Source organism: Canariomyces notabilis (assembly GCF_033297395.1).
Source record: "Canariomyces notabilis strain CBS 508.74 unplaced genomic scaffold N656scaffold_6, whole genome shotgun sequence".
NCBI lineage: Eukaryota > Fungi > Ascomycota > Sordariomycetes > Sordariales > Chaetomiaceae > Canariomyces > Canariomyces notabilis.
The window spans coordinates 157,946-183,431 of record NW_027041828.1 but is presented as its reverse complement, the minus strand read 5'-3'; the positions used below and the strand labels follow the sequence as shown (position 1 = coordinate 183,431).

General features: G+C 54.4%; 6 protein-coding genes across 6 annotated transcripts; 4 read left to right on the top strand and 2 right to left on the bottom strand.

Moving 5' to 3' along the window:
* Window positions 1-464: 464 nt before the first annotated feature.
* Window positions 465-3,519, bottom strand: N656DRAFT_749812 (ARP8-like protein). Its single transcript, XM_064812984.1, has 3 exons — window positions 3,117-3,519; window positions 2,972-3,050; window positions 465-2,919 (listed from the first exon to the last, which is right to left on the bottom strand). The coding sequence occupies exons 1-3, from the start codon at window positions 3,154-3,156 to the stop codon at window positions 801-803; spliced, it is 2,238 nt and encodes a 745-aa protein (XP_064671648.1). The 5' UTR covers window positions 3,157-3,519; the 3' UTR covers window positions 465-800.
* A 1,702-nt stretch (window positions 3,520-5,221) lies between these two features.
* On the top strand, window positions 5,222-5,887 carry N656DRAFT_796584 (uncharacterized protein; the record flags this gene model as incomplete). The annotated part of the gene is made up of 1 exon (XM_064817546.1): window positions 5,222-5,887. One exon carries the CDS (start codon window positions 5,222-5,224, stop codon window positions 5,885-5,887), a length of 666 nt encoding a protein of 221 aa, XP_064671647.1.
* Window positions 5,888-10,795: 4,908 nt separating this feature from the next.
* Window positions 10,796-13,592, top strand: N656DRAFT_569608 (uncharacterized protein). The gene is made up of 5 exons (XM_064810129.1): window positions 10,796-10,981; window positions 11,113-11,199; window positions 11,268-11,626; window positions 11,678-12,936; window positions 12,998-13,592. Exons 2-5 carry the CDS (start codon window positions 11,177-11,179, stop codon window positions 13,403-13,405), a joined length of 2,049 nt encoding a protein of 682 aa, XP_064671646.1. The 5' UTR covers window positions 10,796-10,981; window positions 11,113-11,176; the 3' UTR covers window positions 13,406-13,592.
* A 4,494-nt stretch (window positions 13,593-18,086) lies between these two features.
* Window positions 18,087-20,526, top strand: N656DRAFT_705768 (uncharacterized protein; the record flags this gene model as incomplete). Its single annotated transcript, XM_064811301.1, has 2 exons — window positions 18,087-20,260; window positions 20,319-20,526. Coding segments are annotated over 2 exons (2,382 nt in total), but the record flags the coding sequence as incomplete, so codon positions are not given.
* A 1,193-nt stretch (window positions 20,527-21,719) lies between these two features.
* Window positions 21,720-23,358, top strand: N656DRAFT_796581 (Isocitrate/isopropylmalate dehydrogenase; the record flags this gene model as incomplete). The annotated part of the gene is made up of 5 exons (XM_064817545.1): window positions 21,720-21,770; window positions 21,842-21,862; window positions 21,975-22,046; window positions 22,339-23,065; window positions 23,123-23,358. The coding sequence occupies 5 exons, from the start codon at window positions 21,720-21,722 to the stop codon at window positions 23,356-23,358; spliced, it is 1,107 nt and encodes a 368-aa protein (XP_064671644.1).
* Window positions 23,359-23,570: 212 nt separating this feature from the next.
* On the bottom strand, window positions 23,571-24,967 carry N656DRAFT_796580 (uncharacterized protein; the record flags this gene model as incomplete). The annotated part of the gene is made up of 2 exons (XM_064817544.1): window positions 23,571-23,835; window positions 23,931-24,967. The coding sequence occupies 2 exons, from the start codon at window positions 24,965-24,967 to the stop codon at window positions 23,571-23,573; spliced, it is 1,302 nt and encodes a 433-aa protein (XP_064671643.1).
* Between the last annotated feature and the right edge of the window lie 519 nt (window positions 24,968-25,486).

Sequence of the window (25,486 nt, the reverse complement as noted above, 5' to 3'; positions counted from 1 at the left end):
GATCTGCCCTGGATTCCAGAGCCAGCAACCTACAGGTTGGACACATCCACATACAATGCTTGTCCCACCTGGATGTCACGATGAATACACGTAGCAGAAGTCGGCCGAGAGCGAAGACAGGGAACCCTAAATACTATTAGCATAGTCTACACGATGAAGGTTAGGGAGTTGTGTGCACGCTCACAGCAACCTGATGCTTCTCACCCGAAGCCGAAGACTGGCATTGCCGCCTATAGCAGGGGCTACGGTTCTCGGAGGGCACCTTTGTGTTATGCTAGTTGAGTTGGGCAGCACGTACCTCAGGCAGTTGTAGGGCTCGCAAGCGGTGGAGGCGACGGTAAATACGAACAGGGGCGGAGCCGATAATACAAACTCAGAGTTGTCAGTCGATGGTTTTGAGGGCGCCGAGGTAATTAGGTAAGGTATGGACTTCTTCATGCAGCAGTACTTCGTAGGAGGGAAGTGGCCATCCATTTTGTCGTTGCCTGGACTTCATATTGGTCTGCGACTATACACCTATGGTAGAGTCCAATGCCAATCAAGGCCTATGCCTATTCCGCCACTACACTCATGGCAGTCACTAAATGAAGTGGGATACAGCCGCAATGATCAATCTAGTCTGAAACTTCAGCACAAGAGCGGTTCTATATGTAGGTATCTCACCCAATCCCGTCAGGATACATACCCACATTGTCTGTACATACCCATACGCCGCAACTCCAACCATCCCCGCTACGTGAAAAGAAACCTTCCGGCCAGATGCCAAACCTTCCTCCAGCCGGTCCTACGAGCATCATGTGCTAGTACTGCCAAAGCACTTTGTGGTAAATCGCCCTGCTGCCGAGCATCTTGTACTCATAATTCGTGATCCACGAGTCGTTAGTCGACAGCTTGGCAAAGACGCTCGCGCCTTTCCAAACAACGACCTGCTCATCCATCTCTCTCGCGCTCCTGCTGACCAGGATGCGGTCGGCCAGGTCCGGCCGGAGCGCTTTGAGACGCTCCTCCAGGAACGCGGTAAAGTGCGGTATCTTGGCGCCGCCACCCACCACCATGATGCTGCCGAGCAGCTCGCGCACCTTTTTCTCGTCACCCTTGGCGGCGTTCTGGATGCTCGTCATGATGGCGATGTCGAGCGGGGCGATCGGGAGCACGGCGTCGCGCTCGGCTGCCAGCGACTTGGCGCTGCGCTGCTGGATTTGGGATTGCGGTAGGCCGTCGAACGAGGTAGCTGGGAGCATTGAAGTGCCGTTGGCCGGCGCCGGGGTGCCGCCGTTGCGACCGCTCGGCGCCGGGCTGCCGTTCGGGTCGCGAGAGCCAAAGATGTAAGGGGCTGGAACCGGCGTGCTGGCGCCGTCGGGCGCCGGGGACGGCGCCTTGGATGTGCCAGGAGTAGCGGTGGCATCACCGCGGTTTAGAAAGTTGAAGGGCTGGGTTCGTTCTTTGCTCGGGGTTGCCATGTCCCCGGGGGCACCGCTGAAGCTGGCTGCCGTGGCCGTGACTGACGGCTGTATGAGTGCCAGGATGCCTAGCTGAGCAGCCGAGGCCGGATCATCAGGCACTTCTACATCGTATGCGTTGTAGGATCGGTCGATCAGCTTGCGTCGACCGCGGAGTTTGACCGAGTTATCGAATATGGAGGGGTCATAGAAGCCCATGGGAGCCAAGATGACCTCGTCGTAGAATTTGAACTGGTATTTGCGCGTCACCTCTTTCGGGGCGCGTACGTGAAAGTCGAAGTTTTGAACCGAGATATTAGCCTGCGAGAGGGTGCAGTATTTGATCTTGAGTTCCTCCGCCAGAAGGAAGTCGTAACGCCGGCGAAGGTTGATTTCTTGGTACGGAAAGTTGTCATAGAGCATCATCTTGATGAAGGTCTCAGTGACGTCGTAGCCGCCATACTTGAGGTTGATTCTTGAGTCCTCTATGCAAAGACCGTCTTCGACGCAGGAGATGGATGTCTTTTGGGCACCCACGTCAACCACGCAAGCTTGCGTGTAGCCAGCACCAAAGGTAGCCGCCATGCTCTCCTGAATGAATGCGACGCGGCTGAAATCGAACCACTCAATGCAGATGTGTAGAAGCAGCTCAACATACCGTTTGTCGTAAAGGTCCGGGATAATCAGGACGCAACTGTATTGTTTTCGGTCTCCGTCCGGCTTTAGACCTAGTTCCAAGCGTAAGGCTTGCTCGAGCAGGGTCTCGAGGTCGTTGATCAACTGTGTCTTGGTGGGATAATCATCTTCGTTTAACCAGCCGTGCTGGATCGGCCACCAAAGCTTGAATTTGGGATCCGAATTATCTGGGATTCGTTGGGCCTGCTGCCCAATAAAGACGGGTGCAGCCGAACCGGAATTTCCAGGAGGGTTGACATCCGTCCACTCTACCTGCAACGGGTCGTTGTGCTGCGAAATCACCTCGGGCTCAGTCCTCCGATTGAAGTTGACCACCAAATCTTTCGAGTTGGGAAGCACCTTGCGCTTGTTTGCGCGCATGTCGATCTTGAGGTCATTGCACATCTTTTGATACTTGTTTGCCCACTCCTCGCCGTGTTGTTGATCCATCGTTCGCCCTTCAAACTGCCGTCTGGGGAGGGCTTCGTACATCTCGGACTCGGTTTGGGAATACTTGGTTGCGAGGGTCATGGGGATGGTCTTGGGTAATGCGTCGCTGGCAAATCCAATCCGCAGGTTCTGGCTCCCCGGATGTATTACGATTATCTTGGATGGATCCATAAAGGCCGTTGAAGGGCCCGGACCATCCTCGCCTTGGAGGTCGTCGAGAGGAAGCGGGACCTCCCCATTTGCAGTGTTGTTGAGGGCGCGATCGCGGTCTTTGGCGTTCTGCACCAGTCTGTCTCTGTTTGCCTCGCCTTGAAGCCGGAGTGAGAGGATCTGGTCATCGCGCTTCATGTAATCCCTAACCGTCCGTGTCAGTCCCAGTTGGGACAAATCAGGAAGCGGGCCCTTACGTATAATAATTCTTCTGGTTGATCGGGGCCACATCCGGCCAACTCGTCTGCTTCATGCCATTGTCGGTCCGCTCCAGGCCTGGGCGGTCATGGTTAGCAATGTGGGCTCCTCTTGCGTTCAGTTCAAATCTGTAGAAGAACCTACCTTCCCGAAGGAGAACGCGCTCACTGACTTTGCCCACCATCTTGTCCGCCCCTCTTGCAAAGTAAGTGGGAGAGGTTTTCGGTCAACTGATCCGAGCGGTAAAAATGTGTGCGCTGGACCCCGGAGGACGCGTAGAATTCGGCTTTTCGTTGTGTCTCGGCGGTCTCGTAGTGTCCCAGAGTCTAGAACGGGCTTACGGATAGTGCTGCGCTTTATGGGGTTTGCGAGGTCAATTCGCTGCGGCGACGGCTTTGGTATCCGTGTCTTCTCACAGGAGAATATCGTCAAATGGGTTGTCGTGCTCGTGGCAGGAATGTCTCGTCTCGTCCATTCCTGTGCGCCGCCTGTCGGTGGCCTGCACCTAGATTTGGTGCTCCGGTTCACCGGCTCCAACCGTCAGGAACATCCCGCAATGCGTGAATGAGCCCTGCCCCGCCGGCTGCTATGGTGGCCGATACGTACATACCGTCCGTTCACGCCAATTTGCACCAGACTTGCGCAAAACCCTTTATACATTTACACCCAGTGCACCACTTTGTAACTAGTTTTACTGCATTCCACCACCCATTACAAGCCATATTGTCCTATTTTCATACTTACAACTATAGAAACGTTGTAAGACCCCAACCACTCTAGCTCGCAAGCCACTACAAATGCATAAGGCACTGCAACTTCGCAAGGTACTGCAATTGTGCAAGGCCCCCACTGCTCGACTTACAATGTACTGCAATTGCGCAACGTACTACGACTGCGCAAGGCACTGCAATTCGCAAGGCACTGCAATTATGTAAGGCACTGCAATTCGCAAGGCACTGCAATTATGTAAGGCACTGCAATTCGCAAGGCACTGCAATTCGCAAGGCACTGCAGTTCGCAAGGCACTGCAATTCGCAAGGCACTGCAATTCGCAAGGCACTGCAATTGTATAAGGTACTGTGTTAGGGTTAGGGCTAGGGTTCCAGAGCTAGGGTATTATAGTACCTTGCAAGTTGAGTATAATGTCCTCCTGGTTTGTTCGCTAGCGCCTGACTAGAAGACAGGGGCCAACATCAAAATTCATATCTCGATAGAAAACAGCCACCTTTTGCACAGAAAAGACAGACAAATAAAGCGACCACCCTGATTATTGCTAGATGCTTTATTTTTTTGCGTTGAAGCATTCCCTATAGGCTGTTGAGATGCATCTTTTTGGAATTTGGACCAGGGCCCTGGTCGTGAGTTCTGCCCTAACAAACAAACCAGGGTTGTACTGTAGTTAGGGCCTTGCGCAATTGCAGTACCTTACGCAATTGCAGTGCCTTGCGAATTGCAGTGCCTTGCGCAGTCGCGGTACATTGCGCAATTGCAGTGCCTTGCAAATTGCAGTGCCTTGCGAATTGCAGTGTCTTGCAAGCCAGGTACTATAGTTAACTGCTTAGTTGCAAGCCCTAGTATTGTATAGATTCTATAAACCACGCCAGGGTGGGCCTACGAAGGTTTACACAGGTGCGGTGCAAATTGGCGTGAACGGACGGTATGTACGTATCGGCCACCATAGCTGCAGGGCATTAAAGGAACTAGATCAGTTCTGGTTAGCGTGAATGTGGGGCGGCTCTGACATCCGGTCAGGGGAAAGAGCAGATAACGTTATCGGGACCTACTTAATCGCCTCCAATCGTCCCGACAATTCCTCGGCGAAAGCACCACGGGCACTTCGGCTACGGTACGTACGCACACTTCAGAGACACAATCTCGTCAGGGTTGATGGAGTTGGAACCAATTTGGCATGATATTTGGTTTTGAAGCTATCTCGTCAGTGACTGCACAAGGAGGCAAAAGTGGTTTGAATAAGGCTTTCAGCTGTAGTATCTGGCATCAGCTGGTGATGACGTAGCCGCTTATACAATCGGCGTTAGACTTGCCGACCTTGAAAGAGACACTTAACAACTTCAAAAGTCGACAGCGAGGAGCAACTATCAGCAACATACGCCGCTCAGTTCTTTTAGCTCGTTGGCTTTTTGACTCTTTCTCCCAGCCTTTACACCTCAGTAACATCTTAGCTGATCGTCCAAGCTCATCATCTCGATTTCAATCTGTCATTCCCACCATCACCATCGCTCAACACCATGCCTCCCATCAAAGTATACACCGAAAGCCCCATCAACGCCGCCAAAGCGTCAGGCATAACCCCTAAGACCGCAGCAGTAGACGACAACCTTTCACCATCATCACCCACGCGCACCTCTTCCACACCAAACCAAGTACAGTCCCAGCCGGCACCAACAAGAACACAACCGCTCCCCACACAAGACAACCCGCCTCCGCCACAGCCAGGCGCCGTTCCCCGCCTACCGGAAGCCACGCCATATCCATTACCAGCGCATCAGCAGCAGCAAGGGGGACCAGCCCCGCCAGCGCCAACAGCAGCCCCAAACGCACAACCCATCTCCGGCGCCACCTACCCGCCACAGATGGCCATCCCGCCTCCCCAGACGGCATATAACCAGCGCGGAACTGCAACCGTGACAGTCCCAGTTGACTATCACCGTCCTACGGGCTACCACAGTCCTCAGCAGCAGGGTTGGGGTGGGTCGAACGATTCCCACTCCGGAACCGGGGCTGGCGCCGGCTATGTGCCGTACGGTGGCAACGTTGGGGGTTCTCTGGCGGAGAATGAGGATAGGGAGGGGAACGGGGTGCTGAGCTCGGCGATGAAGTTCGCCAAGGCTGCTGGACAGAGGCTGTCAGCTGCCGAGAGCGAGGTGTGGAGAAGGATTAACGGGGACAGTTAGGATGATTTATGAGGTTTCGGGTTTGTGTGCTGGTTGCGATGGGTGGAGGTGGTCTATGGGCGTTGGCTGGTGTTGGGTTTTCTTTGGTGCTACTGTGGGTTATGTTTGGCCGCGGTCAAATACCATTATTGAGCTCCCATGAGGTACCAGGTCAGCGGGCAGGAGTTGGGACGATATAGAGCAAGACCATGGGTTCTAGTTCGCCATTGATATTGGATTGCAGAGGAGGTCCATGTCTAAGGTAGGTATCTCTCTCGGTGGCCTCTGATAACTAACCTGAGATATGTACTTAATCTGAATACTAGATACCAGATTTACAACGGACACCGACTCCGACGGAGAGACAGGTTGACCGGCTACCCAACGGGTTCTGAATGTGGTGTTATCATCGTAAACATCAAACTCAGAGCAAGCGATGTGGATTGATGCGAGGTTGGAAACCGTACACGCCGTCGGCTCGGCGCCAATCCAATATCATGTAACCCACTCGGCACCGAGTTGATGGAACGGCCCGGGAAGCTGTGATGCCGCTTGCTCGCTTGCTCGCTTGCTGGCTCCTCGACTTTGTTGTCTCCCTGCTGCCGAGGGCGAGTTCCCCGTCTTCAGTTTCGCTCTCCTTGTGCTGTTGGACACCACTCTCGAGTACAATTATCTGTTTCAGGCACTGCGACCTTCTCTCATAATCATCACCACCAATGTCACCATCAGCCTCCCGACATGCTTCTGGGCCCGCATTCCCGTAGTACAAGGCTCCATGTTCCTGAGGCAGCTACACGTACTGTAGCATCGATGGGCGGCCTCTTTTTGTGGGGAAGTACCACATTATTCCCTTCATTATAGTTAACACCACTGGCTCGGGCATTTCCACAAGAGCCGAATGAAAGGACGCCAGCGAACGGCTAAATAAAGGCCACATAATCTCCCAAAACGGCCAGCGTTGTTATGCAAACTTTCTGTGATACGTATCCGCGCACCCGTGTCCCCATACATAGTACACTACACTACGATACCGTATGTATGTACAATAGTAGCGCCTGAGGCCTGTCGATTGAGCAGGGCTGACGGGGTCGCCGGAATAGCGAAGAAGCAGGGGTATTCCGTACCGAGCCGAGCGAGCCTACTTCGGCCCTGCAGAGAAATGTGTAGGTATGTACAGTATTGACCACTACCTATCCTAGCATGCACCCTACAGATAGCTCGGATATCATCGAAGGTCTGTGGAACAGAAGGAATCAGTTCTTTCGGGGGAGGGTTGCCCAGCAAGGCAGAAGACGCCCGTTCGGCCGACGTTCTCTTGCCGATCTACTTTGCAATGACGTTACCAGCTAGTGCTTGTTTTATCGACAGCGTAGGCTATATTATGGATGGGGCTGCCCGCTCTGTACCTGTATGTTTGTTGTAGTTGATGCAGGTACCGAACTGCTAACTTTCAGAACGACCGAAGATCTAACATAGATACTAGTATTTACTGGTGTGCAGTACCACTAGACGAGTCCCTCCTGAGAACTGGATATTTGCCCAAGCTTGGCTCAACAACGCCCTACATGACTAGTGGAAGAGGATGGAAGCCGGCGGATTTGACAACGAGACACGACAACTTTGTGGCGCTCCATCACTACGCGTACACTTGTCCTGTACGCTACATTCGTATCCCGTGATAGCCCTATAGGCCGGACGCACGACACGGCAATCGCCCCGATTATCGCGCCAGGTTCCCCATGCTTCGCGGACCTTAAGAAAGGATCATATAACAAGGCCGATGTGGAAGAGGCACAGACGGAGCAAATCAGAGGGCACCAAACATCTCAGCATAAGGAAGAGCGAGCCGAGTGGGTGGCAACGTGCTTTCGTTTCGATCCGTAAGCTGGGAGCCTAGTTCCGCCGGCGCGATTGGGAAACACTTGCGCGAAAATGATCAAGGAGCAGTCCAGCCGTTTAGTGTTGGACTGTTGGGTTGTAAAACGAGAAGCGACTCACAAGTTACAACCTTTCAAAAGTTCTAACAGGCGGAGTAAGGCAGCAACTCCTTAGAAATTAGGAAGTGACCGCCCAGGACCGGAAGAAATGGCTTGAGATCCACTTGAACCGACGAGACATAGCTAGACTGTCCACCAAGCGCGGCGTTGGAATTTCTGGCCCGGGAATGGTCGAAAACCACGCATTTGAAATCTGCTAGTCTGACGGGAGACTCGATGTCGATTCCCGCCAAGGAGTATGGCTTGTGCCTGGCGCGCGGCGCCCGATGACGGGATGACGGGAGCGCGGAATTCGGCTTCGGTTGCCAGCGAACCGGCAAGCCACTTCGTAGAGTTGCGATCTGGATCTCTCGAAAAAAAGAGGGGGAAACGAGGGGCTAGGCCATTGTTTCCGGGCGAGACGAGAAGGAAAAGAGTTGAGAAGTGACGTTGCGATGGATGCCACGCGCAGGGTTACATGGGTCGAGGAGTCTGCGACAAATCTGAGACACATAGCAGCCCCTGTTAGGCTCTGCTCAGCCTACCATCGTCGATTCCACAAACGGCAGATTTCGGGCCTGTGCAATTTACCCCTGCACCATATTACATCAGCAGTGAATCATGACACGCGCCAGGCCCACTGTAACGTCAACCTCAAACGATGCTGCCCCCTGCTGCGAGTCGCGTCTTTTTTCCAACGACATCTCCTGAACGCGACTGACCACCACCATTTCCTCCAAGCCGAACCACCACCTCATCGCACCCCGATTGTTAGGTCCGAGTGACAAACGTATAGTACAGCCAACACCACACATTTTCCGCGACCAAGATGCATCCCGAAAACCCATGGTCTTCCAAAATTCACGCATGCTTCTGCAGACATGAACTTAACCAGGCCTACACGTGTAGGTACCTTAGCTGCCAGCATCACTCATCCCCCATCCGCTTGTAAATTTCTGTGGGGGGTTCAGCCAGCTGTCATTCAAGATTCGGCGAGGCCTTCGATCCAATCCTTCTCTGCGCAACAGGTACCGGTAAAGGTCAGGTCGTCTCGCCAATTCGCGCCTTCTCCGGACATTTTGCGCACGGTCGCCCCCAGCCCATCAGACCAATCCCATTCCCAGCCGCAGGAGTGGCCGCTTGGCAGTCAATGATACCAGTAAGACCTACCTGAATGAGCTGCAACGTTGTGTTGTACAGCTCCTGATATTCGGTGCGCATGTCCTGGATTCTCCTATGGCAAAGAGAACCCAAGGACTAGCAAGTATTTGCTGTTGTGCCCTCCCCCAGGCCTAGACTCTGCTGCATCTTGGGGTGACTCTGCAGTCGAATGTGGCCTGGATTGATAGTCCCCGGAGCCGGTCCTCGTGCCGTTATCTGGGGCAAGGCGGAAACAGCAAGGATCTAGGACGAGATCGGATCGCCGGTGTCGAAACGGTGCTCGATGCCAGATGTGGTTCTTTGCCAAACGTGCTCGACCTTTGATCGTTGCGGAGCGGAGCACTGGCCCTGGCTAAACAGGTTGGGCTATCACGCACCCTTCTTGCAGCGGATGCCACTGATCTCGAATATCCTCCGCCGGATCTACGGTGCAGGAAACCCAGAAAGCGCGACTCTGCTTTCTGTCAGCTCATCCAGTTTTGGTTGCTGTGTCTTCCGGCTAGGTCTTTGGATGAACAACGGGTCTGCGTCTCCCCAGCCCTTGCGATTTCATTGATCTGTTGTTTCCCTTTTGACCCTCTGCATCTTGTCTTGTATGTACGTACCCCACCGTACAGAATGCAGCCCTTCTTCTCCATGGTTGCCACCATCTCGTGCTCCTAAGGCAAACAGATGAGACAAAGACAAAGCCACCTCCTCGGTGTCTTCGTCCCTGGACTACGGATACCGTGTCCCCTGTCCAGCTCTCAGCCTCCACAGGGCCCAGTCCCAGCCTGGTATAGCCTGACTTTCTTTCAACCCCGTCGTCTCGTCCAGATGGGTCGCCCCTCTCCTGGGTGCCGGTTCCTGGACCGATTGATATCGATTTGTGTCGTTCTCTGAGCCTTCCATTTCGGCCCCCTCCGAAGCACCCTGTCATTCGAGTTACATCCCTGAACCTGTCTGACCCGTTCCCGCTGAGCCCTTACCTGCTGCCTCGAGCACGCTGTCCGCTTCCTACCAAGCTTCTTTCCCCCAGGGTCGGGTTCGGATCTTTGACATTTTGCGGAGGATTCCCTGCCGTCTTGTGTTTTGCCCGGGCTCCCCTTCTTCCCAAAGGGGAAGAATGTCCAGAACCTAGTCCCTGGTTCGCACATCTTTATTCTCTCACACCTCTCCGCTGCCCCCGTCAGTGGTCACTGATGGGCAGCTGCAACCTAGCCCTGCCTTGCCCTGCCAACCCATTCGAACCCTGGCCTCCATGATCCTTGCAGCCTGTCCGCTGCGAACTGACCAAGCAGCGCCTGCACACCACTGTGGTCGACATCAGAGACGCAAGTCAGGTTTGCAAAAATCCGGCTTAGCTCCTACCGGTGTTCCGTGCTGAGCCATACTATGACCCCCCTTCAAACGAGCACCTCCTACTCAGTCCACTCGACTTTTGTCTCTTATACCCCCAAGGGTCCTACACCGTCCCGCCATACGGGCCTCTTTCTCCTCCCTCCGCGTCATCCCACCCTGAACTTCACTCACTGGTTGTCCGCCCGTCCCCACAGTGGCTAGTCACTCCTTTTAACAATTTCTGTTATCGCTCCTGATATATATCAGCCTCTGGTCTATAGCAATACCAAGAGCTGGCTCTTTCCCGCTCCCCCTCCCCCACCCCGGACCGACGCCAGTGTGGACCTATTGCTTGGACAAGCCGGCCCTCGCCGACCCATTCCGTTCCTTTCCCCAGATCTGTAGACCTATCCTCGCTCCTTGTCTTGCTGCCCAGCTCGCCACCGGTCTGTCGACATCTTCACGCCTTGGCCCATCTGGAGGCACCGCATTCCTTTCATCTCGGACACGCTGTTATCGGGTCAGATTCAGATATCTAGACGTTCCTTTCCTATCACATCACCACATCTGTTACTCGGCGCATAGTACCTACCGCTCTAGCTGGCCGGACTCTATCTGATGCGTCGGAACCAGCCCTTACGCGTGTTATAAGATCCCGGTAAGTTACAAGAATGGCCTCCCCCAGTCTCATGACACACGACACAACTTGCTCAGTGGATCCCACCGAAGCTTGCACCTCCTTGGCCTGTGTCTGCCAGAGCAGCTAGCACTTACGCTAACGCCCGAAAGCCACACGCAGCTCCCGCTCAATCTTAGATTAGCCGCACGCTCCTTACGCCTGGAGTCGTAGGCTATGGGTTCGTCTCAGGCACAGCTGTATGCCGTTCCCAATTTGCTTGTCACAGCCACCGCACAGAAAGGTAGAACTTACATGATTACTATAGACGGCACCAGATAGATATACCTGCCTTCACTTTCAACGAGGCCGATAACAAGTTCAGGGGAGACGTTCCATCGTCTCATCCTCCGCCAATCGTCACTATGAGCGGAACCGCGATGCCAGGCAAGACGAAATCTATGGCGGCGCCACCGGGAGCATGGACGACGCCGGCCTCTCAGGGGCTCAGACCACGGCCTGCCACCATCCATGAGGGCTTCTCGTACTGTGTCGGGGGGGTATTCGAGGGACTGCCGGCGTGGGATTCGTCCGCCTTGCAAATGCAGCAGACACCAAGCGAGACAGCATCGTCCAGGCCCATGTCGGTTCATCAAGACTTTTACCCCGCCACCACGATGGAGGGCAGTGAGTGCCACGGCCGGCAAGGAGGGATCGAGGGGCTAACGGTTCTGCCAGATTCTTGGGCGCAGAAACCGTGCGGCGATACCCTGGACATCCCGGGCGTGGAGTCTGAGATGAACATTGGCATGGCCTACACGACAGACGAAGTGATTCAGATCTCTGACATTCGGTACCCTGGCCATCCGCTAGACGGGGATCAAATGACATTTGACAACGGGCTAAACCCACGCAGGATGTCGGGATCGTCCTTCACCGTGTCCACCTCTGGCGCTTTGTCGGAAATGCCGTCGTACGATGACTTCTCTGCGACCCTATCAGACGCGGCTTCTCTGGCCTCAGACTACCCATCGCAATCTAACAGGAATTCAATGATTTCCTCGACTCAGTTATCCCCAGTCGCATCGCCGAGAATGACACCTCAGAGTCGGACTGAATTGGTACGCACGCAGAGCAGGGGAAGAGCATCGCCGTCGCCGCGTCCCGGGGTGCGTGCAGCTCCTTACTCGGTTGAGAGCGCCAGGAACAAGAGGTGGTCGACTGGATCCTACGGCACCACGTCCAATCGACGTCCATCGCCTTTTGTCTACCATCCGCCCCCGGATGCCTTCAACTTACATGCTCGTATGGCCTCGCGCCACTCGTCGCCCACGATAGCGAATGGCCAACTACCCTTGAACTTTGGCAACCTCCAGGCAGCACAACAGCATCCTTACCTCTTGAGTAACGCCCAGGCCTTCCATCGCAATACCATGCTCTTACCCACCCAGCTGCCGTCCCACGCGTTCCATCCAGATGCGCATCAGTTTGACAACGCACCTCCGCTACTTTCTCACGGGGTCTTCCGCATGCTCCAGAGCAACGCCGATCCCCATTCTTTACATACTCACTATACCGATCTCTCGGATCCGCCCGACCTGTACGCCTCGCTTCACGAAGAGCAAGTGCCGCCGCCTCCCGAAGACATGAACCCCACCGACCAGAATCTTGTTCCTCATGAGCAGGAGCTAAGGTTCGACGGCGACTTGTACACTCCAAAGTGGGTGAGGGGCCATGGCAATAAGCGCGAAGGATGGTGCGGCATTTGCAAGCCGGGGCGCTGGCTCGTGCTAAAGAACTCGGCCTTCTGGTACGATAAGAGCTTCACCCATGGCATTAGCGCGGCGACGGGCAATCCGTTCCAGGAGCCCCAGGAGACGAGGCGCATGGATGGAAACCCAGACGTATGGGAAGGGCTCTGCGGCAGCTGCAATGAGTGGATTGCCCTTGTGAGCAGCAAGAAAAAGGGAACCACCTGGTTTAGGCACGCATACAAGGTAAGCAACTGAGCATTTCCGCGCTTTCCCCAAGGTTGTTGTCAGCTAACCATTGGCAAAGTGTCACACCCATCCAAAGGTCAAGGATGCGCCGAAACGCAGGAGGGAGAGCAGCTACACCCGTCCTCAGACAAGCACGCCCACGGCGACGACCATGGCAAAGCCCATCGCAGAGCCTCTCACCCCTCAAGCGACGCCGGCAATCTCAGCTGCAAATACGCCCACTCCCACAAAGACCCATCCCCAGGTTCAGGCACAGCCGTCCTTGGAGCAACAGCCCGCCCCTCCGCCTTCGCAGCAGACTGCGCAGAAACCAGCAAACCCTCAGCCGCAGCGCCCACCGAGGCCCATCCCCCCTCAGATTCGCACCCAAGTGACGTCGGCTCCTCCGCGACCCCCGTCCCGGCCCGCAATGATCAGTCCGGCTGGCCCGCTCGCCGGCATCAGCGGTTTTTCGAACATGATTTAAATTCTCTTCGTCTTCTATTTCGAGCCAGACTGCTATCTACCTTTCTTACTTTTCAACAAGCAATTTTTTAATGCCCGTTATGACCCGGAAGCAATCAAATCACTTCATTCTTTCCCCCGACGGCTGTTGCCGATGATGATGATGATGATTATCGGAATCACGGATTAGTATAGTTATACCTATAGACTGGCCAAGGGATGACTTCATTGCGCGGGGGCGCGGAAAGGGCAAAGGGGATTGATTAGGGGAAAGAGTCGAGTTGCTGACGTGGACTGTAGTTCCTTCCTTTTCTTCAGTACGGGAGGAAAAGACGCACTTTAATCGGCGAGATATGCCAATCCTTTTATTCTACTCCGGAGCAGCTCCCATATCCAATGGATTATGTTGGGGTGAAAACCGCAGTTATTCCATTTCATTGTCGTTGGTTTCTGCCTCTTCTCTCGCTCCAAACCCCTCCTGTTTTCTTTTCCCCTTCACTTTCGCTTCGACATCACCTTCGCCCCAGTTCTTGCTCCCATTTTTTGTCATTGAGCTCTAGTTCCCGCATTCAGTTCTCACCACTCCTTCAACTTTTGAGTTTAATGTCCGGAGCGTAGCCTACTGCTTTACCCATTAGATAGATTAGCTAGTTAGTCGGCCGTAATGTGAACGGCCTGTTGATACCCTGAGACGAAGACAGCGGAGCATGTAGGGGGCAAAGGAAAGGCTGGCACTTTATCTGACAGAAGGCACTGGGGACGGGGATGGGAATGGACCAGATAGGAAGATTGGCAAGGTTTCTTGGAGGAACGGGTGGAAAAATCAAACTGGTTTCCCGAGAAATTGAAATGCTTCTTCACCAAGAGCCAGGCTGGTTTGGTTCAAGTTGGATTCAATTGCCATGAGACACTTGACAGCTGATAATCGAGGCGAAGGTCAGCAGTAAGTCGGCCACTTGTAGTCCACCGAGCTAGGCAGGAACCCTTGTAACGACGTAAGAAATAGTTGCCCTGGTATGTACACTACTATCGCATGGTGATGTTGCTAACAGCAGCATGGACCAGCTAGCTGAGTTAAGGTGTCAACGCAGGGGCAAGTCTTTCTTGTAACCCCGGTAACTGCATGGTATCTAAATTCTGGTTGCCCCGGGAGCGAAAGAAAAGGGGCCAAACTACGGATAACTACCTTAATGTTCGTAATCAATTCAGATACCTTAGCAATGGATGACAGCCTTGTTCAGCCGGTACCGACAGCCAATTTAAGAGGCCGGGGACTTTGGCGCTCTGCTCACACATATTGCATTGTCATGACGTGCTTGGGCTTTTGCAGCTACCCATCAAAGTGTTAACCCGGAGGAGGGATAAAAAAAGGAATTCTTCCCGTCGCCCTATGGGGCCGTTTGGCAGGGATGCTTAAGTGCTTGCATATTCAGCTCGGCGATTGTGGCTTGACACTGGCCGAAACCCAGATTCCAGTTTGTGGCTGTTGCCTCGGTAAAGACCGTAATTACTTCGTACATACATACCCAGTACGGAGTACATACGTCAACCCATGGCGTGGCTGTTATTTTTTATGTACTGTACAGCGAGGACCTTACCTTGGCGTGCTGACAAGGTGTGTTCTTGTTTATCTTCTCTAGAGTGTTGATTTGCTCAAAGCATGGCAGATTGCGCACCATGTTCCCGAAATACGGTGCTCAAGAAACATTGAATGGCCAGCTCTGAGGGTGCTCTCAAACATGGAGTGGCTTGAGAGACAGGGTGCAGCTGAAGCCCTGTGTGACTGTGAGTGGCTCCATCAGACGCCCCGCCAATCAATCCCTCAGTTACCTCATGGGAGATCTTGTCCAGTCATTGCTAGGATTCGACAGGAGGCTCGAACAGTAACATCCAACAACCACTCGGCAACCGTTTCATCAACACAAGCAAAGACACCTCTGACGGGAAGTTGCAGAGAAACTGCAGAGAAACGTGAGCTGGCAAACCTATTTCGTTTCTATCATTCCATAAGTACTACATTGAGTAGCAACGGAAATCCTCGGCGCCTGTCAGCACCAATGTCAACCTCGGAAACGCAGCATCAAAGTTTCCCCGCGGTCGTTGCATTGACGCAGGAACCGAGCGACTGCTACAGGTCAATCTAATGGACGCCCCTTTCCAACCCCGGAATTCCCCTGCGTCCCGAGAAAAGGCCAGTCCGAAAGGAGGGAAATAAATGCTATTCAATCTCGCCTCTTCTGCATCCTGCATTGGCACTTCCGACGAGCTGCAGAACGGCGTCAGCTTTCTTGATCCACCGCGGCTCAGCCTGCTCGTTGGTCGTCATCACCTACCTACCTTAGAAACGATAGTGCGAAGCTAGAAGCGTGAGGTACACAATCGTACATACCAGGTAACTTGCGATGCAAGTCCCTATCGAGGTGCAGCAAGCAGAATCCTTCGGGGCCTGTCTCTCGCACGAGCTGGACGCAGATCGGATCTTCGGTTGAGGGAGAGCGGATCGATATCACCCTTTCTCAGTGTCTCTCGAAGGGACCGATTTCCACCTGCAATAAAATAGGAGAAGTTTTGGAAAACCTACAGTATGGAGTAAGCAATTCAATATAATTATGCCTTTGAAATCCCAGATCAAGTACCAGTGGGTTCACAGCTGATGACTTAATTTCTGATGGAAGGGCTGGATGCAGTGCTCACGTTACGTTTAGTAACATAACCCCGGCCAAGTCCCTTATTGGCGACCGGCAGAAACGTATGGAGCTAGGTAGGCTGCTTATTCCCGAAACAAGATGACCAACGTTGACCTCGCGAGCCCCGATACACAATCGTAGTGTTCTTATCAACCGTAACTACCTTGTTTTCTTAGGGCCGCTGCTGCCTGAGAAACGCTGCTAAGCAGGGGATCTCTGACTCATCCGATCTTGCATATGCCTCCGTCCGAGCTCTCTTCGTGCTGTTATGTACAATGATTACATATACATTTTACAGACAAAACCAGCCACTACCTAGGTACTCAACATCTGGTAACAATGACGGGTTCGGCAGTACGAAGCTGCTCGTGCCGATGCCTGATGAAAAGCACGGTGGAACTGGCGTTCTGTGGGTATTTGAGTTGCCAAGATATAGACTCTAGCATCACCGCCTGTTCATGAATTGCACCACATGTGGTACAGTACATAATTACCTGAGCTACTCCCCGGCCTTGCAGCTGCCCCCGTGCTGGAGCCGTAGATGGGAGAGTATGGTCACAATACCTGACCGGTGGTGATAGAGGATAGGTACTATTCGCATCTCGGCGAAGTTACGGGTAGTTGATAAGGTACTGTACAGTGCTTGGTCTTGAGGTAGGGTTAGGCAAGGTTTACAATATCAGCTGGCGGGGCATTTCGAGGCTGGCGTTTGCCCTTAATTGTGGGTTCTTTGCGGTACGGTATTGTATGTATTGTACAATACGTTAAGGTAGGTAAATCCACAACCTGGGACAGCATTGGTACTGTATGTACATACGGTAATTAACGTTCTTGGAGTGATCCGCACAGAATCCCCTCACTGTCTCCCATGCTGGAATTTAGCGGATTATGCGCCAGCCCAGCAGCTACACAGGTAGGTATCCGTAGTAAGGCAAGGTAACGTTAGTGTGTAGGTAGGGAGGTCGTTCCCCTCCGCAATGCTCGAGCGGCCAGCATTCTGGTCCACTGCAACCCCCCACTTGGTATCGCACCAATACCAACCGGCTGCCGTGAACTTCAAGTCCTTTAGCCGCCCCTCCTTCTGTTAGAGACCTTCCACACAAAGTCTCGTGCTGGTGTCGGTCTGTCTTCATTGCCGCCAGTCCCATACTCTACGGTCTTTCCAACGGTACACCTTGGGTAATCAAGGGCCTTTTCGCCAGGCCATTGGGGAGAGCGTCTGTTCATTGAACCGTGTCCCAGCCGCGCCAGCTATTGTATGTAGGTAAGCATTACCGTTACCGTACATCACATCTGCACACGAAACCTACAGAGGTTGGATACGTACTGTATTGTACTCCGACATTTACATACGGATAGGATCCGCAGGGAGGAACTGTGCCGTTGCCCACCCAGGTAGCACACAGACCTGACCAGTCCAGCAGCTTTTTTACATGCCGCCTTTCAGCCCCCAGGAATTGAGTCGTATAACTCGTTCTTGACCCCTCGCCGGCAGTACCGCAACCCCATATCTGGAAGAAGTCCTCTCCTGATTTCGTGGCAAGATTCCTATTCTATTCCTCCTGCTCCTGCCCCGCTTCGTCTCGAGGTCCGTCTGAGTGCTCAGGATTCCTTAAGTTCCTTCCCGCTGCTCGGAAACTGTCTTAGCTGACTGGCTTCTGATATCCAGCTTATTGTCTGTGCTATTGCCGAGCGAAGATCGACGACCATTGGGTGATGGGAATAGCTCCCGGGATAAACGGATATCACGCTCCAGTTTGAAACATTGGCGGCCCGTTGCTACGGCTTTCTGTAGCCGATATCCTCGCGCTGCTCGATCGCTTGTCCGCTTGCCCTGTCAATTGGCACCCCGTGTCTGTTGTGATGTTGTGGTCGGGATATGTGCTTGAGGAAGAGTCGAATCTGCTATGAGCTCGGATCAGCTGGCTTCGAGGTTCGCTCCCTCCCTTGCTCCCTCAACAGAATGACTCCGGGGTTATTTCGGGCCTATCCGATTGTTTGCCATGCTGATAATGGGGCTTCCCTAGCTTTGGTGAACCCAACGGTCAGCCGCCCACGCCGAAACGGACGCCGACTTTTTCCATTCTACCGAGTCCCGTTTTCGAGACGCCCAAGAATAACCAAGGCCGCTTTGACGAGTCAAGCCGGTGGACTCCTCGGTTCGCCGAGGAATTTTCAGTCTTCAACACAACCCCGGGAAGCTTGAGAAACGGTCTAGACTCGTTCCCTGCCTTCAGCCCGGCAACCCCATCTCCTGTTGGTGCAGGTCAGAAACGCCCATTGTCTACCGACGAGACTGCTTCCGAGACCGCTGAGCATGTGAATAAGCTCCCGCCAAACGCGAGCCTTCAGCTTCCCCGCGTCGAGTCTTCAAAAATCTTACGATCGTCACCGGTCCCCTTGCAAACTCCGACGTTCGGCCACTCAGCCGCTGCCGATCAGCTGCCGGGACCCGTCGAAAGGTCGGCGAAAAAGGCGTGTCGCGGCCCGGCTGCCCTAGAATCGCAGAGGCAGCCAGTAACCCCACCCCCTACGGCCCGCAAGGGTGATCGCAAGCTTGCTCCCAAGCTTGACACCGTCACCATGCAAAATGATCAGGACTTTGTCCAGCAGCACTACATGGCGACTACCCCACAGCAGGCCATGGGTAGCTTCGTGACAGCTCAAGGTGACATGTTCGCTTATCCTCTGTCGGCCCCGGCTTCTGCACCTGCATTCGGGGCTCAAAGGTCCTTCTGGGACTCTGATCCAAACCTGGCTGGCCTGAATATTGACTTCGGGACTGGCGGCGGGGAAGTCTTCCAACCACACCCCTCACACCAAGCCTCGGGTCCCGCAGCTTGGGCAGCTGCGAACCAGATGTTGCAAAGTCATAACGGGGTTGCGGGACATGGAAGTGGACATGCCTCTTCTGGTGACCACCACTCTACCCTCGTCTCCCAAGGGCCCATGCCGATGCTTGTAACCTCATCAGCGGAGCATCGGATGTTTGCGGTCAGCTATCCCACCCCTGTCGATGACCCTTTTGGGATAAGCGACAACGGTGGCGCCGTGAATCCCGGGCTGCTCTTCAGCCAACCTCAGTCTGCCAGCATGCATCAGGCTCCTTTTAGCCAATCTATGCAACCTCCAGGCCCTACAGCACACCAAGGAGGCCAGTTGGATGGTAGTGTATCGTCGATCCCGGAGGCCGGGAATCACAGCGAGCTGCGCCGTTCGGCCACCGTCAAAGATGTGACCCCGAAGAAACAAGATCGGACCTCGGCAAGCTCTCCGACCAAATCCACCGGACGGCCCGGGCTTTCCCGCAGTTTCAGCGAAAACAGAGGAAGGAAGCCGTTGGGCCGGTCATCTCTGCCCACCCTCGCGCCCGCTCCACGTCCCCAGTCTCAATTGGTGAATAATGCCGGCGTCGGCGCCAAACGCGCAGTCGTATCTCAACCCCAGAGACCGAGTGGAAGGTCGTCGCCATCAAAAAGTACTCACCACAAGCACCAGCACCGCTTGTCGAGCCTGTCGTCAATTCCCGAGACATCAGGCCCACGCATGCGCACGCAGGCCAAGTTCACGATTGACGCTAATGGGCGCGCCCGGGTAGAGACGACCGTGGTAGTGGTTAATGAGCCTAGCCCAACAGCTCGCAAAAGGCACAGTTCGTATACCGCGCCGCGCCGTCAGTGGGATTCGTCATCAGACGATGATTCGTCATCCACTGATGAGGACCCTATCATCATTCCCAGCAGAAATACGTCATTTGCGCTCCCGGACCCTCGGAAGCCGACGACTGTCCATCCGTTTCATTCTTCACGGCCAAGCATTAGCGAGCGCAGCACAACGTCATCCACGAGCTTCCGGGGCGGGCTTCAGAATGACGAGGACAGCGACGGGGAGACGGTAGTGGACGAATTGACACCGACTCGGAAGGCTTCCGGAGATGCCGTCAGTGAGCTCCGAAAATTGCGTGAAAGCCGGCAACGGCAACATACGACCTCCAAGCACAAACGGCTCACCTCGAGCGGTTCCAGGGCAGCCGCGTCTTTCGGAAACTACTCTGGGCGATGCGCAACTTCGCCCACAACCCTGAGCGATGCAAGCTTGCCCACCCCGACGAGCGATTCTTCAAGAAACCGCGGCGTCCGTTGCGTGTGCAACCGAACCGAGGCTGGCCGGGACGAGTTTTTAGTTCAATGGTGCGTACCGTACCCCACGTCAGTTCCTACATGATATGCGCTGACAGGATGCAATTAGTGAGTCGTGCGAGATGTGGGTGCACGGCCAATGCGTCAACATTACACAGCGAGAGATGCCATCCATATATATCTGCGCAATATGCGCGAACACGCCAAATGTCCGCGGAGGTAGAGTTCGAGACAACGGCGGTTTGTTTGGTTCAATCGAGCCGCTAGCCACAACGACATCGCCGCTGGCGCACAAGTCTCTCAAGTCGTTCCGCTAATGAATCGGCTGGGGGAGGCTGCACTCTCAAAACGGACAACGCTCGGATAAGCAAACAGGTAATGAACGGACTGGTTATGACGCTCCAGTGCTGAGGAATTGAACGAGTCTCTTGACGAGGCCCGGGAACGTGCCTTATCAAACGAACTTGAAGAGAAAGTGGGCCGGGAACGGCAAGCTTCACAGCAAGCTGCCCAGTACATACAACACTCAAACTTCCCTATAGCATTTACGATACAACAATGACGCATGAGAAACGAAAAACGCAAGTGTAGGCGTCTTGAATTTGCAGCCGAAGCTTACCATTTCCCCGCTCTGCAGGGACTGATGCAGAACTGCAAGCTTCAAGCTAATGTGGTTCCTTCTGAGAGGCTCAAGCCCCAATCCCTTTGTTTACCCCTTTCCATCATTGGAATAACCACGAGGAAATGCCAGGGTGCACATGATAAGCTGCAGATGTTGGCGATGCAGAGACCGCAGCAATTCTCCCTCCAACAGAGAACCACCCGCCTAACCTACATGTGTGTCCTGGGTCGAGGGCTCTGGCTTGGGCCAGGTAGGAGAAAGATCAATTGTCAATGTTGGTAAACAATCCTCATGACAGGGTGGATGCCAGGCGTGGGTTATTATTTCTGTACTTTTTGGAGATAGACTTCCTCGGGAGACGTTGGGAATATCGCTCTAAACGAAAGCAAGTCCCGGAGCTCCGGAAAGCGGAATGCAACCCGGGCATCCGAGCTTGGATCCCGAGCTCTCTCCCTCTGCCTTCCCCACACGCCGACTTCGGATGGCGGGGTCGTTCGGCCAAGGTATGTAGAGTAAAAGAATTGCGGGCGAGTGAGGTCAAGGTTCAAAAATCGTGGCCAAGGATATTTATTCATTGCTGAGGATTTTGCTCGCTGTTCCAAGGAGTTCTCGGTTTCCCGGCCTTTTTCCCTTGTGATTCTGAGGGTGGTTGAAACCTTGCTTGGTTTCCTTCTTTTCTGAACATCCTCGTCTGTTTGTGTTTTCATTGCTTTTCCACCCACGAGGGGCATCAATTAAATCAAACAACCCTCCGCTTCGAATCCGAGAACCCCACTAACGCCCTCACCGCTGCCTTTTTCTGGCAAACGAAACAGAAATTGTAGGCCTGAGTAAAGGATAGTTGCGGTGGGACAAGCTAAGGGGGATAAGGAGAGCAAACGACAAAAGATGGCGACACACAACATTGTCGTTTTTGGTGGCGACCACTGCGGTCCCGAGGTAAGTTCCGTGCCACTTCGCGGTTCAATTGTTGCGGTACAGGCACAGACAAACTAACACGTTCGGGATAGGTTGTGGCCGAAGCAGTTAAGGTGTGTTTTGATGGAATTATACCTACTTCCCTCCCACGCCCCCCGAGACACAATGGATTGAAACGGCGGGTACCTTGAAGCATGGGAAGCTCACAACTATGTTCAACCCCAGGTCCTCAGAGCAATTGAGGCGAATTGCCCCTCTGCGGGCAAGTTCAATCTCCAGCATCAACTCTTGGGAGGCGTAAGTTCCCTTTTCTTTCTCCTTTCACGCAATCTTCTGTTCTTTGCAGCAGCAGCAGCTGCTGCTGCTGTAACCCGTGATGCCTCTTCCACTCCCTGAAGCTTCGGAGCTACCCCGCCTTTCGTTAAGCACACGAGCAAACTTGGTGTCACGAACGGCTCGATTCGGTGCACCATGATAAGCTACACGTGGCATTCAGCATGCCGGATGCCTCTTCAGCTCTGACTCCCGACCCTCTGGGTGGGAATACACACAATATCGGAGTTGCTAACCCATTGGCCCCAAACCACAGGCTTCGATTGATGTTCACAACGACCCTCTGACCGATGAGGCCCTTGCCGCCGCCAAGGCCGCCGACGCAGTCCTCCTCGGCGCCATCGGGGGTCCGAAGTGGGGTCCGTCGTCTCCCGTACGCCCGGAGCAGGGCATCTTGAAACTGCGTAAGGAACTCGGCACCTATGGCAACCTGCGGCCGTGCAATTTCGCCTCCGACTCCCTTGTCGACAGTTCCCCGCTCAAGGCCGAGGTCTGCCGCGGCACCAATTTCGTCGTCGTCCGGGAGTTGACGGGGGGCATCTACTTTGGCGATCGCAAGGAGGATGACGGGTCCGGCTTCGCCATGGATACGGAGCCCTATAGCCGGGCCGAGATTGAGCGCATCGCCCGCCTGGCCGGCTTCCTGGCCCTGGCGAACAACCCGCCGTCCAAGGTTTGGAGCCTGGACAAGGCCAATGTCATGGCCACGAGTCGGCTCTGGCGCAAGGTTGTGACCGAGGTGTTTGCCAAAGAGTTCCCCCAGCTCGAGCTCAATCACCAGCTCATTGACAGCGCTGCCATGCTCATGGTCAAGAACCCGCGCGCCCTAAATGGCGTCGTCATCACCAGCAACCTGTTTGGTGACATCATCAGCGATGAGGCTTCAGTTATCCCCGGGAGCATCGGCCTGCTACCCAGTGCTAGTCTAGGCGGGATTCCGGACGGCAAGGGTAAATGCAATGGCATCTATGAGCCGATCCACGGTGAGTTTCTACTTTTCAGTTCGTTCCGCAGCGTAGTGAGTGCGCTAATCGTTCCAGGCTCTGCCCCCGATATCTCTGGCCAGGGGATTGTCAACCCCATCGGCACCATTCTCTCGGTCGCTATGATGCTGCGGTACTCGCTGAACCTGCCTAAGGAGGCGGCCGCTGTCGAGACCGCCGTCAAACTGGCGATTGATAATGGCGTGAAGACCAAGGATTTGGGTGGTAACGCCGGCACCGCCGAGATGGGTGATGCGGTTGTCGCGCAGCTGGTCAATATCCTCACTGCTTAGAGGGTGCCTCGAAGATGGTTGGAAAAGTCAATATTGTGGATACTGAGGGGAACATACTAGGATTCTACGGTGGAGCCAGAGATCTCGTTGATGGCGCCATGGCGGAGAGGTGCCGATAATGAACTTGCGTCAGGGGTGAAGACGATTCTTCTCAGATGCAGCACGTTTCTCCAGGGTACATAGGAACACGCCCGCGTGCGCTGGTAACACAGTTACCCGGTACAGTACTCACCGACAGTAACGGGGATTCTCATACCCATCTTGATGGTCGTCTCATCGGTCTCTCCAACGTCAAGTAAACTGCTGGTTTTGCCGAAGCTCGTTCGCATGCCGTCGGTGGTTGTATACGAGCCCACAGAAGCACGACCCTGGGGTTTTGGCGCAAGGAGAAACAGGTCCAATCTCTGCATTTCCTCGTCATCCTCTCCGATGCGGACGACACGGTCGAGCGCTCCGTTGTCGAAGGCAATGCCGTGCCTATGTATCGGACTTAGCGCGCCCACTCACTCAATCATGATTTATTAACGGGTAGGAAAGAGGAGCAAGTATCAATCATAAGGCGAGCAGCATACCACAAAAGCAACCCCAATAACCGCGCATGTTCAACCGTTGCGCGCAAGGCCAAGTCAGTCACCAGCTCCGGCACAGCGGCGCCCAGCTCCTCCCAGAAAATCGCCCTCAGCTCTTCCGCGCAAGCGAAGTAGGCAAACGTACTTCCCAGCGGTGGGTACCGAGCAGTTTTGCCTCCCCCATCTTCCTCCCCCTTTCCGCCTGAAGCAAACCCCAGCAACTCCTCTAGCCCGTAGAGCCCCACCCCAAACGGGAGGTACTCTGCCTCGGCCCAGTCAATGAGGCCCTTCAGCTGGAAGCTCCCGTCTTCCCGGGCCCGGTCTACCATGATGTTAGTCGGCACCAGGTCGCCGTGCGTCAACGCCCACGGAAGCGCCTCCACCTCCCCCAGCGCGGCGAGAAGTTGGCCAACGGTGCCGCGGAACCGTGCCGGGAGGTGGGCATGCATCTGCTCCAGTCGCCAGCGGAGGCTTAGGCCGATGCGGCGTTTCAGAGCAGGGAGTAGCGGGGAGGATGCGGGGAGGGCAGAGGTCCAGGCGGTTGCGTAGAGCCGGGCAAAAGAGCGGATCAACGGCTCAAGTTGCGCCCTGGATGGGAGTTGGTGGTGTAGGAAGGTGGAGAGTGGGGTGCCTGGGATCCGGGAGAGGGCATACACCAAGAGGGAGCCTGGGTTGTCGTCATCGTCTTGCTCTTCTGCTTCTTGGTCTCTGGATGCACTTCTGCGGATGTGGACCGTGCCAAGTAGCTGGGTAACAGGTGCCAGTTCGCCGAATGTGTCTCGTACCGCTGAGATGAGCTCGAGATCCAGACGGTGTCTCCATGGACGGAACTGGATGATGGCGTCGTGGTCGAGCTGAAGAGTGTAAGAGCAATAACCTTGTGTTGGAGCCTCGCGGAGAACTGAAGAGGGGTAAAGAGCCTGGGCGAAGCGCCAGCACTGGGAGTGCATGTTAGCTAGGTCGCGGTCGCGGTTGGAGGAATCGGGCGGCTCAGTTGGTAATTGCTGGATCTGGATCTCCGGGGTCATCTCGTGGTCCATCTTGCGTGTGTTCTCGGGGTAGTTTGGTCTATGAGAGTCACAGCGACAATGTCCAACAGCCTCCTTGATGAATGACAAACAATAACAAACTCGACGAAATGCTAGATGGAACGAGCAGATGGATATGCAGAAGATGAAGTCTCTAGGAGCTGACCAAGCACACCACTAAACTACCTTGGTCGGCACGGGCAGGAAGCTAAGCTTGCGCTTGGTGGGAGTGAGGGATGTCCAAGCCACATTGTGAGATTGTCTATCAGCTGGCGAAGATGCATCCAAGATGCAGACGGGATGCAGACGGGAGCTCGGAATCACCCTCCATTGAGGGCTTCCCCACTGTTGCAATCCAGAAAGAAAGGTGCAGCTGCCGCCAACCCGCCATGCGTAACACAGCAGCGGAAACCGCGATGCAAAGTTGGCCTGCCGAACTGACCGTGCGCTGACAACGTGATAGGGTTCTTGCTCGTCATGTAAGTCAATAAGAATCGCGGGCTTGTAAAAGAATCGCGGGCTTGTAAAAGA